This window comes from Cnephaeus nilssonii (genome assembly GCF_951640355.1).
Source record: "Cnephaeus nilssonii genome assembly, chromosome: 1".
Taxonomy (NCBI): Eukaryota; Metazoa; Chordata; class Mammalia; order Chiroptera; family Vespertilionidae; genus Cnephaeus; species Cnephaeus nilssonii.
Window position 1 is genome coordinate 68,424,135 of NC_137072.1, and position 13,392 is coordinate 68,437,526.

A 13,392-nucleotide genomic window follows, 5' to 3' on the forward strand; every position below is an offset into this window, starting at 1 on the left:
GTTAGGGGAGATCAGGTAGGCAGACCAGCGGTAGGGGTGATCAGGTAGGCAGACAGACCCTCACTGGGCTGGCCCCACCCCCAACCAAGCTGTTAGGGGCAATCAGGCAGGCAGGCAGAGTGGATAGGGGTGATCAGGTGGGCAGACCAGTGGTTAGGGGCAATCAGGCAGGCAGGCAGAGTGGTTAGGGGCAATCAGGTAGGCAGACGGCCCCTTGCATGGCTGGCCCCACCCCCTAGCAAAGAAAGAGGGAGGCCCAGGCCAGCCAAGCCATTTCACCCCAGCCTGTCGCCTGCAGAGGGAGGCCACCGGTGGCAGGGGAGGGGAGGCAGTGCTGCACAGATGGCAAGCAGTGGCAGCAGCGGGGGTGGGGCCAGCTTCCTGCAGACCAGGGAAGGAAAGACCCAAAAGGCCCTGATCTCAGGCCAGGCCTAGGGACCCTACTCGAGGGGTCCCGGATTGTGAGAGGGTGGTTGGGCTGAGGGACGCATGAATCTTCATGCACTGGGCCTCTAGTCTTTATAATAAAAGCCTAAGTGACCATTATGGTGGAAAGACCAGAATGACCGGTCGCTATGATGCGCACTGACCACCAGGGGGCAGATGCTCAACACAGGAGCTGCCCCGTGGTGGTCAGTGCACTCCCACAGGGGGAGCACTGCTCAGCCAAAAGCTGGGCTCATGGCTGGCAAGCGCAGGAGCGGTGGCGGGAGCCTTTCCCACCTCCATGGCAGAGCTAAGGAGCAGCGAGCCAAGTGGTAAGGAGCAAGGGGTCCCAGACTGCAAGAGAGATGTCCGCCTGCCAGTTAAGGCCTGCAGGGAGCGGGCCTAAGCCAGCAGGCAGACATTCCCTGAGGGATCCCGGACTGCGAGAGGGTGCAGGCCGGGCTGAGGGCCTCCCCCACCCCAGTGCACGAATTTTGTGCACCGGGCCTCTAGTCTAAATATAAACCAGAACTCCCTAGAGCCCAAATTGTCAGATACAGTCTGATTTTTTTTTAAGTTTGCAGGAAATAGATTAATTGTCTCTTCATGCATTAAAGTAAAAAAAAATTTCAAGGATTTTTTTTAAAGTTATCTTATTATTCCTAAGGCATACTATACAAGCAATTATTATTTTTAAATATCACATTAGGTCCAACAAAATGGTTTTCTACCTTCTAATATCTTACAAAAGAACCCCAAAATGCCAAATAATACAAGTTTATAAAAATTATAGGTCAAAATATATCTTCTGAATTTATTACATTTAATATGTTGAAAGATAACATGGTAGAGTGCTGAAAGAAATCTTGTAACACAATGTAATATTGACACATTATGCTCTTCTTGGCTAGATTATAAAAGAATTGTATAGGAAGCATGAAGTGTAACTGCTCTTTACCTGCTTAGATTTCCTATTTTAAACCCAACAGCATTTTCTTTGTCCATTTATCTGCTCATACCATCACTGCAGCAACTATGACTTAGGTTTTAAATATTTTTAACAGCATTCCTTAGACAGATGATTAAAGCTGAGATTGCAGTAAGTGTCTAGAATAAAGTGAAAGCTGTCCTGGGAGAGACCAAGACACCTACTAACCTATTTTAAGGCCTTTTTAAAATTTAAAACAAATGCAGAAAAACACTTACCTCGGCAATATTCCATTAAGATAAGTACTTCCCATACATTATCGCTAATTGAATTAATGGCACAATCCAAATAACCCACAATATTTTTGTGACCAGATAGCTCTTTCTGTAAAAAAGAAACAAAATTTCAAGAATTGAAAATATACATTTTAAAGCTCTATCATTACCAATGGTTTGAAGTCTTAATTAATGTACTTAGACTAGAATTTCATAAAGTAAGACAGACATAAATATGGAAAATATACATTTTAAAGCTCTATCATTACCAATGGTTTGAAGTCTTAATTAATGTACTTAGACTAGAATTTCATAAAGTAAGACAGACATAAATATGGAATCTGACATATTTCAAAAAGGTTTCTATAGTTCTGATGGAAAGTATTTACATGTGACTATCATTTACTGACAGGCAAATATTCAGTGAACACTTATCTTTAAATTCAATCAAGAAGAAAGATGGTTCACTCTAAAGTAATAGTCTCCAAGAGTGTACAAGATAGTCCCTAGAGACTCAAGAATAAAATATCAGAATTTTACTTATATTTATTTTTATCTAGAAAAATAATAAGCTCTAATACAGAGATGCACAAGGTAGGTTTACAGTTGTGAGTACAAAAAATAGAGTTTATTTTGTATTTTCCATACAAATAACTGTAAACCTACTTTTGCCTATCCCTATATTTATGAATTAACAATTATATTCTTATTTGCATGTTTTGCATGCAACATTGCAATTAATGTGTAAACAAAATGGCCTAAAAATATTTGTCAAGAAATCATAATGATACTACCTATAATACAAGTAACAAGGATATAACAAGAAAATGGCAAATCTGATACTTTCAGCTCCTAGTATAAGTTAACCATCAGCATATACTGAGGTTTATAGTAATCATGATCCAATCAGGTCTATCTAGAAATTAAAAAAACAATTATCAACAATACTATTTTAACTGAATTTACATCCACTATCACTAATAATAAACCTAGTTGTAACTGTGTAATGAAATTTGACAATTGGCTAATGGCAGCTGGACATGTCACTAATTCATAAATAAGTATATATAATGAAGATGGATGATCAAAAACAGTTGGAAGACCACTGCTCTACAGAGCTAATCTCCCTAAAATATCTTATTCAAAAGCCTAAGACTTGAGTGTTGCTAATATTGATGATGACTATATTTTTATGTCTCTAAATTATACACATTCTACTAAAAGTACCAAATCTAGGTACTTATCTAAGTTCCAGTTAGTTAGAAAATTTGGGCTAAGATTCTCCCATTACCTTGGGATAAATCATTTTATTCTTTTGGCTTACAGCTTTACCTTTAAAAAGAAAGGAAGTCTCAAAGTAAGAAATAGGGACAACAAAAGCAGAACTGAGATAAGTCAGACTGAGACTGTATAAATGTGCCTATCTTCAAACCAAAGGGATCAAAATAGGTGTGCTGATAAAGATGTTGATAAAAAATAAGAAATATCCCTCTTAGTAGCTGGATAAGTAGGACTGGTATAAATAACAAGTATGGAAAAACAAGAATGCAGTAAAACTGAACATTCATATATAAATGTCTAACCATCATGCTGGATACCTGGAACTAACAGAATATAGAATGTCAATTGTAATTAAAAATTAAAAATTAATTTTTAAAAATATTGGAACAGTCATCCATTGCTGGTATGACTATAATATGGTTCAGCTACTGAGGAAAACAGTTTAGTGGTTCCTTAAAAAGTTAAACACAGAATTACCATATGACTCAGCAACTCCATTCCCAGATATATAGACAAAGAACTGAAAACAGGTACTCAAACAAATACACATATACACATATTCATAGCAGCACTATTCACATAGCCAAAAAGCAGAAACAGCCCAAATATTCATTGATGTTTTTTTAATGTCCAACAACAGATGAACAGATAAACAAATTGTGATATATGTATATAAAATGGATTATTCAGCCAGAAAAAAAGAATGAAATACATGCTACAATGTGGGTAAACCTCAAAAACATGCTAAGTGAAAGAAGCCAGATACAAAAGATCACATTTATCTCTTCTGATTATTTCATATAAGTGGAATTCATATGAAATAATCAGAATAGATAAATCCACAGATACAATGTAGACAGGCAGTTGTCAGTGGCTAAATCAAGTAATGGAATGCAACTGCTTAATTGACAAGAGGATTTCCTTTTGGAGTGATAAAAAGGTTTTAGAACTAGCTCAACGTGGTGGCTGCACAAACATTGTGAATGTACTAAATGTCATTCACTGAATTATTCATCTTAAAATGGTCAATTTTATATTATGTGAATTGTACCTCAATTAAAAAATTTTATATATATGTATATATACTGTATATATATATATACAGTATATACACATACATGTATGTATATATATATATACACTAGCACTTGATAAACAGTAGATGAGGAGGAAGAAGAGAACAGAACAAAAAAGGGGAGGAGGTGGGAGCGTAGAAGAACAATAACAAGAAGCCATCCAGAACACTGAGAATAATGCTAGAAAACAGGGAAATTGCTATTTTGTAATTTTTTTTTCTGCTTACTGAATTTTTCTTTAATAGCCTATTAAAAATATTTTTAGTCCCAGCCAGGTGGCTCAATTAGTTGGAGCATTGTCCTGTACACCAAAAAGCTGCAGGTTCGATTCTGGGTCAGGGCACATTCCTAGGTTGCCCATTAGATTCCAGGTCAGAAAGCAACAAATTGATGTTTCTCCCTCGCTCCCTCCCTTCCTCTCTCTCTCCCTTTTTCTTTCTCTAAAATTAATAAACGTATCCTCAGGTGAGGATTTAAAAAAAAGAAAATGTTTTTTTAAAAAAATACTTTTCACTTTTCCTAATATTTAAAAAGAATTGTTCTCTTGCTAAAGGGTATCATATATATTGCAAAGTATACCAAAAAAACTGAACAACTTATGCCATGATTTTAAAAATAAAAAGCAAAACTAATCACTGTCTGTGAATACAAACACATACAATGAATATATGAACACCTTTGTGAATGGTAAACACCAAACTAAGGACAGTGGTTATTTTCCAGATGGGAACAGTACAGAGATATTTTTGGAATGGAATACACAGAAAACTTCAACTGTCTGTAAGGTTCTAATTATTAACCTGGGTAGTGAGTAAATTGGTGTTTATTATATAATTCTCTAAATTTTTCTATCCTCAAAATTATCCATAATTAATTTTAAAAAAGAAAGCAGAATACCATGCCCACTGAACAACAGTAAAGAAGAAAGATGACAGGAAAGAGTTGGCTGTATTTAGCCCTAAGTGTGGCTTATAATTTTCCCATATAATTTTCCAAGTTAATTTAATGAGGTTCAAAGGTTTTCTAGATGTGCATAAACCAACAAGCATTTTGCCTAAAAGCTGGTTAAAGTTATAGTACAAAAACAAAAGAAAATACTCCAATTTTTTAATGGAATTACTCTTTCACTTACCATAATTTTAATTTCCCTTTTACAAATGTTGAGGTCAGGCAAGTTATTGACATACATTCGCTTCAATGCATGGCGGATTCCACCATGAGTCCGCACCAGGAAAACTGTGGAGAATCCACCTAAAAGAACAAGTACCAATTAATTAAAAAGAATCAGAAACTACTTCCAAAATCATGTAATATTAAGGAACTTAATCTCAGGAAAATAAACTAACTATACCCAAGACAAAAGTAAGAACAGTAAGCAATAGATAAATTATATTGAAACCCGTGACATTGGCTTCTTATGACAATCATGAAGTAGCACTTAAGAGGACATGAAAATGAATATGCATGTGTTTTAAAGATTAAAATACCATAATTTCATTTTGCATGTGAATACCTTTTATGTGGTATGTGGAAATTGTCACATATAAATTCATATTATAGTTGGCATATATTAGTGATTGCCTACCCATCAGCCTCTGCCTCTTCTGTAATGACAAAACACTGATGTTATTTAAGACTAGAGGCCCGGTGCACAAAATTCGTGCACTGGGGGGGGTGTCCTTCAGCCCAGCCTGCACCCTTTCCAACCTGGAACCCCTCGGGGGATGTCCGACTGCCAGTTTAGGCCCGATCCCACATCGCTCTCACAATCCGGGACTGCTGGTTCCCAACCGCTCGCCCGCCTGCCTGCCTGCCTGCCCCTAACCGCTTCTGCTTGCAAGCCTGATCACCCCCTAACCACTCCCCTGCCGACCCTGATTGACACCTAGCTGCTCCCCTGCCAGCCCGATTGCCCCCAACTGCCCTCCCCTGCTGCCCTCCCCTGCTGGCCCGATCGCCCCCAACTGCCCTCCCCTGCAGGCCAAGTCGACCCCAACTGCCCTCGCCTGCAGGCCTAGTCCCCCCCAACTTTCCTCCCCTGCAAGCTTGGTCCCCCTCAACTGCCCTCCCCTGCTGCCTGGTCTCTCCTAATTGCCCTCCCCTGCAAGCTTGGTCCCCCCCAACTGCCTTCCCCTGGGGGCCTGGCTGCCCCCAACTGCCCTCCCCTGCAGGCCCAGTCGCCCCCAACTGCCCTTCCCTGCCGACCTGGTCGACCCGAACATCCCTCCCCTGCTGGCCTGGTCGCCCCCAACTGCCCTCCCTCCCCTGCAGGCCCAGTCGCCCCCAAATGCTCTTCCCTGCCGGCCTGGTGGACCTGAACTTCCCTCCCCTGCTGGCCATCTTGTGGCGGCCATCTTTGACCACATGGGGGCAGCCATCTTGTGCGAGGGTGTGAGGGTCAATTTGCATATTACCTCTTTATTATATAGGATTATATATTATGAGGCATCAATAGAAAAAGAAGAATATGCCTTACCAACAATTTTAAAAACTTTAAATCAAACAATTCAGAATGTACTAGTATTTGGAATGATCAAAAAGGGCCCGGAAGTAAGCAGCAGATATATTGGAGACATGCAATACTGCATTAATGAATACTTAATACATATTTATTTGTTCATATAATTAGACTTCCTTACAGCTTGCAGAGTGCTTTTTTAAAACTCTCATAGCAAGAGAACCAAGATGGCGACATAGGTAAACACCTGTACTTCCTGCCTCCCACAACAGTATCAAAAATACAACTAAAATACGGAACAACTATTATCCAGAACCACAGGAAAGCTGGCTGAGTGGAAGTATTACAACTAAAGAGGTAAAGAAGAAAGTGCATTGACACTGGTAGGAGGTGCGGAGGCACGGAATTGAAGGTCAGGTAAAGAGCTTCACAAACAAGAAAAAGCTAAAGGAGTTCATCAACACGAAACCAGTATTATATGAAATGCTGAAGGGTATTCTTTAAGAAGAGGAAGAAGAAGGAAAAGGTAAAGATAAAAATTATGAACAACAAATACATATCTATCAACAAGTGAAACTAAAAATCAAATGAATAAAAAATCTGGAACAGAAAACTGGTGAATGTAACAGAATCAGGGGCATGGAAATGGAGCGGACTGACAATTCTCGGGGGGAAGAGGGTGGGGGGGAGTGCGGAAAGAGATGGGACAAAGATCTCATATGCATGTATGCAGTACCTATGGATGCAGACAGTGGGGTGGGAACCGGGTGGAGGGGAGCTATGGGGGGAAAAAAGAGGGACATCTGTAATAATTTGAACAATAAAGATTAAAAAAATGATTAGCAATGTAAAACTAGGCCTAATCTGAGAAGCCCTGATGGTTTTATTTTACTGCTCTGCCATTTGGCTTCTGCTACTGTAAAGAATACCTAGAAAATGTCAATAAACTTTTGAGTTAGCATTAAAAAAAATAAAAAAAATAAAACACCTCTCATAGCTTCCTGTGCATACTGAAGAGACAGATCAACCTGTCTCTTCCACTAGATGCTAAGCAACCTGACAAGGGCCTCACTCATTGTAAAGGCAAAATGAATAATCAATGTGTTTAGAGCATAACTATTAAAACAATTATGAATTAACCAAATGGCTCCAAATTTTTTTTTTTAAAAAAAGAGGTATTTTTAAATGCCTTGCTAAAACTAGCATACACTAGTTTCTTTGACATAACCTGACTATAAGTAAACAGTTTCTTAGTCAAGAAATTAATTTTTTCAGGCCTAATGTGCAATCAATAAGTGACTCTCGGCTCCTAATTAGTACTTTCTTTCCAAAGAATTGAAAATCTAGCTTGAAATGAGTTAATAAAATTAGATACCATTAAATGTTTTCTATAATCCTGATTTTCAACCCATTATCTTAACCAACACATTGAAGGACACTATTCATTCCCCAAAATGGTAAAGACTGTCAACAGAATTGGTAGAAAAAGATATCAAAATTGATGCCGAAACTGGTTTGGCTCAGTGGATAGAGCGTCGGTCTGCGGACTCAGGGGTCCCAGGTTCAATTCCGGTCGGGGGCATGTACATTCGTTGCGGGCACATCCCCGGTGGGGGGTGTGCAGAAGGCAGCTAGCTGGTCGATGTTTCTCTCTCATCGATGTTTCTAGCTCTCTATCCCTCTCCCTTCCTCTCTGTAAAAAATCAATAAAAATATTTTTTAAAAAAGGATATCAAAATTGAGAAGTACGTTATTAAAACATTGATTCAGCAAGGATCTTCAATGTACGCCAAAATCCTTGATGAAAGGTTGATGAGAAATAGGATAGTCACATGATGCCAAATTATCAAAAGGCAAAACATTCCTTTACAAGGAAGAAATCTTTTTTTAAAAAAAGTATATTTTATTGATTTTTTACAGAGAGGAAGGGAAAGGGAGAGAGAGTCAGAATCATCGATGAACAAGAAACATCAATCAGCTGCCTCCTACACACCCCCCACTGGTGATGTGCCCGCAACCAAGTACATGCCCTTGACCGGAATCGAACCTGGGACCCTTGAGTCCGCAGGCTGACGCTCTATCCACTGAGCCAAACCGGTTAGGGCACAAGGAAGAAATCTTGGCATCACTAACATTGGCATTAATATAGACATTATGTGCTTCCTGATGTAATAGAATATGAATTAAACAGTATTACCTATGCAGTGCCTCTGCCAAAAACCTTTAACCTAAGAAATCTTAAGGCTTAACTTCCAGTTAAGAAAACAGGGGCTAGAAGGAAAATAAAACACAAAGAAACAATCCTACAAAGTCCAAGATACTGTTTGGCTAATTGTCTTATACAGTGTTGACATGTGAAGTAAAAAAAAAAATGAGGGGGAGGGTTATTCTAGATTGTAAATAACATTACAATAAAATGCCATACATATCCTTGATTAAATCCAATCTTGAAAGTAAACTTTCTTATTGGTGAACAATTTGAAAGTCAGTTGTAGGTATCATGCCATTTTACTCATTAATACTTAAAGGGTACTGGGTAAAAGAAGTGAAGGGATTAAGAAGTACAAACTGGTAGTTATAAAATAGTCACAGGATTGTAAAGTACAATATAGGGAACATAGTCAATAATATTGCTGTAACTGTGTATGGTGCCAGGTGGGTACTGGAAATATCAGGGCAAAAACCTTGTAAAGTATATGAATGTCTAACCACTATATTGTACACCTGAAACTAATACAAATTAATATTGAATGTAAACTGTAATTGAAAAATAAAAATAAATAAATAATGCTTAACAGTTACTTAAACACATATACATTCTTAAAATGGGTATATTATCCTAACTAACCATAGTACCTTTCTGTCCCACCTAAGAAAATGAACAATAATTATTCTAGTACATACATCAACCTTATTCAAAATTATCCATGTGTTTTTTAAAAAATATATAGAGGAAAGATTAGTTGTTATATCTACATCATGGGTATATGGTTATTCACTATAGTACTCTTTCAATTTTTCATAATAAAATTGAAAAAAAGGAAAAGAAACAAGAAACATGGGATTCTTTTCCCCAGGTAATTCTTCTCTCCCTTGCCATCCACCAACCTTACCACCACCACTGAGAATTATTTTACAAGAAAGACACTGCTACTTGTTATTCAGACACAACTTCCCAAAGGCACCATAAGTCTCTTGCCACTGAAAATGTTTATGGTATCCTAGATACCTACAGCTCCAACATCCCCACACACACAAGCACTTCATGTTTATGAAAGACTGGGTTTTAGCAGTGCTTACTCCTATCAAGTTTGTTTCCCTAGGAATGAAGAAGAGAGATGGAAGGAAAAGATAAAATTATATGTGGTCTTTCTGTATTGTGTTTATCTTCAGACATCATGCAAATCAACGAGAGAGAAAATACCAAGTTGTCAGCAACTTCTGGTTTCAACTACTGCCAAAGAAAACAATGTCATTTGAAAGCTGTCTTCAAGATAAGTGGAACAGGCATTTATTTGGTTGTGGGATTTGAGCCAAAGACCTGCCTACTCAATAACCTCTGGCCTGTGGTACATCAGACTTTCATAACATTAGGTTAAGGCAATGACTCTAGGAGTTTCTTTTAAAACTGAAAATATCCCTAAAGAGGATTAGTAACTTTAAAATTGTACAAGTTATTGTATCAGTAGGTGCTATCTAGTACAATGCAATAAAAGAATGAGTCAGGTACAATTGAATGGCTGGGGAATGGGAGGAACAGGAGTTGAAAAGAGAAGAAAGGCAAGAACACAACATTCATAGAGCCCTGACAACATACAAAGCATTTCCAAGTACGTTATTTAATTCTCATACCATCGTGAGGCAATTTAACTGTTATAGATCAGTGGTCGGCAAACCACGGCTTGAGAGTCACATGTGGCTCTTTGGCCCCTTGAGTGTTCTAATGCCACTTCTTCAAAATAGACTCACCCAGGCCGAAAACCGACTTCTGCGCATTGGCCACGAAGTTTCAATTGCACTGTACATGCGCGCCCGCACGTGGTATTTTGTGGAAGAGCCACACTCAAGGGGCCAAAGAGCCACATGTGGCTCGCGAACCGCGGTTTGCCGACCCCTGGTATAGACTAGTGGATCAGTGCACGAAATTCGGGCATTGGGGTGGGGGGTCCCTCAGCCCGGCCTGCACCCTCTCCAATCTGGGACCCCTCGAAGGATGTCCTACTGCCAGTTTACAGGGATCGGGCCTAACCGGCAGTCAGACATCCCTCTCGCAATCTGGGACTGCTGGCTCCTAACTGCTCACCTGTCTGCCTGCCTGATTGCCCCTACTCTGCCTGCCAGCCTGCTGGCCACCAACTGCCCCCCCACCGGCCTGCACACCCCCAAATGCCCCCCCCCGCCAGCCTGATCACCCCCAACTGCCCCCCATGACAGCATGCTCGCCCCCAACTGCCCCCCTGCCGGCCTGCTCGCCCCCAATTGCCCCCCTGCTGGCCTCCTTGCCCCCACCTGCCCTCCCCACTGGCCTGCTCACTCCCAACTGCCCTCCTGCTCACCCCAAACTGGCCCACCGCCGTCCTGACCACCCCCAACTGACCCCCACTGACGGCCTGCTCGCCCCCAACTGGCCCCTCTGCTGGTCTGCTCGCCCCCAACTGCCCCCGCCCCCCACCGGCGTGATCACCCACAACTGCCGTCCCATCCTGTCCTGATCACCCACAACTGCCCTCCCCTCTTGGCCTCTAACCTCCTCTACCTTGGCCCTGCCACCATGGCTTTGTCCAGAAGAACGTCCAGAAGATCTCCTGGAAGGTCTCCCAATCTAATTAGCATATTACCCTTTTATTAGGATAGAGGCCTGGAGCATGGGTTGGGGCCAGCTGGTTTGCCCTGAAGGGTGTCCCAGATCAGGGTGGGGGTTCCCTTGGGGCGTGGGGCAGCCTGGGTGAGGGGCCTGTGGTGGTTTGCAGGCCAGCCATGCCCCCATGGGGAGAGGGTCCCCACTGGGGGGGGGGGGGGGGCGTGGCCAGCCTGGGTGACGGGCTGAGGGCTGTTTTCAAGCCACACCCCCTTCAGGGTGGGGGTTCCCGCTGCGGTGCCTAGCCAGCCTGGGTGATGGGCTGATGACTGTTTTCAGGCTGGCCATGCCCCCCAGCGGGGACTCTTACTCCATGGGGTGTGGCTATCCTGGGTGAGGGGCTGAGGGCTGTTTTCAGGCTGGCCACACCCCCTTCAGGGTGGGGGTCCCTGCTGGGGTGCTTGGCCAGCATGGGTGAGGGGCTGATGGCTGTTTGCAGGCTGACCACGCCCCCCAGCAGGGACTCTTACTCCATGGGGGCGTGACCAACCTGGGTAAGGGGCTGAGGGCCATTTTCAGGCTGGCCACATTCCCTTCAGAGTGGGGGGTCCTGATGGGGTGCCTGGCCAGCTGGGTGAGGGGCTGAGGGCCGTTTTCAGGCTGGCCAAGGCCCCCAACGGGACCCTCACCCCATGGGGGTGTGGCCACCCTGGGTAAGGAGCTGAGGGCCGTTTTCAGGCTGGCCATGCCCCACAGCGAGCCAGGCTCCCAGCCCCTCCTTGAACGGAGGCCAGGGTGGGCTGGAAGCTTGGCTTCCTCCATTGCCGGGGGCAACCCAACCCTCCTGCTTGCTCCAGCTCCATGGCCACTGCCATCTTTGTTGGGTTAATTTGCATACTCACTCCTGATTGGCTGGTGGGTGTAGCAGAGGGATGGTCAATTTGCATGTTTCTCTTTTATTAGTGTAGATGAGGAATAAACTAAGCACTGAGAAAGAAGGTAAGCAGCTAGTCCAGTAACACAAAGCTGGTAAGATGGAGTCAGAGGTCTTTTTTTCCCTGTTGAATCTCATGTTCTAATGATTTTTATAACCACACCTATTCTTTTAGCTATGCCATAAGAAATCTGTGTGTGTGTGTATACACACACACACACACACATATATATATATATATATATATATATATATATACACATATACATATGCATATACATATACATATACATATACATACTATATATATATATACACTGAATGGCCAGATTATTATGATCTCTGAACACATCATAATCTGGCCACTCAGTGTATATATACTATTAGAGGCCCGGTGTGAATTCGTGCATGGGTGCGGTCCGGCCAGCCTGGCCAGGGGAAGGGAACATGGGTGGTTGGCCGGCCTGCCTGCTGGTCGAACTCCTGGTCGAGGGGACAATTTGCATATTAGTCTTTTATTATATAGGATATATATATATATATACATATGTGTGTATGTGTGTGTGTGTGTGTGTGTGTGTGTGTGTATATATATATACACACACACACACACATACATACTAGAGGTCCAGTGCACGAAATTCGTGCATGGGGGTGTGTGTGTCCCTCAGCCCAGCCTGCACCCTCTCCAATCTGGGACCCCTCAAGGGATATCCGACTGCCTGTTTAGGCCCGATCACACATCCCTCTCACAATCCAGAACTGCTGGGTCCCAACCATTCGCCTGCCTGCCTGATTGCCCCTAACCACTTCTGCCTACCAGCCTGATCACCCCCTAACCACTCCCTTGCCAGCCTGATCGACGCCTAACTGCTCTCCTGCCTGCCCGATTGCCCCTAACTGCCCTCCCTTATCAGCCTGGTTGCCACTAACTGGCCTCCCCTGCCAATCTGGTCGCCCCCAACTGTCCTCCCCTGCAGGCCTTGTCCCTCCCAACTGCCCTCCCCTGCAGGCCTGGTTGCCCCCAACTGCCCTCCCCTGCAAGCCTTGTCCCTCCCAACTGTTCTCCACTGAAGGCTTGATTGCCCCTAACTGTCCTCCCCTGAAGGCTTGGTCCCCCTGCAAATGTCCTCTCCTGAAGGCTTGGTCGCCCCTAACTGTCCTCCCCTGCAGGCCTGGTCACCCCCAACTGCCCTCCCCTGCTGGCCCGGTCACC

General features: G+C 42.7%; 1 protein-coding gene across 2 annotated transcripts in view; it reads right to left on the reverse strand.

Moving 5' to 3' along the window:
- The window catches only part of BMP2K (BMP2 inducible kinase), a 137,010-nt gene that overhangs the window by 79,867 nt on the left and 43,751 nt on the right, over positions 1–13,392 (reverse strand). For both annotated transcript variants that reach the window (XM_079771745.1, XM_079771744.1), the window contains exons 2-3: positions 5,119–5,237; positions 1,633–1,738 (exon numbers count right to left, since the gene is read on the reverse strand). In XM_079771745.1, the coding sequence (XP_079627871.1) occupies positions 1,633–1,738; positions 5,119–5,237 (225 nt within the window). The remainder of the gene's footprint in view (positions 1–1,632; positions 1,739–5,118; positions 5,238–13,392) is intronic.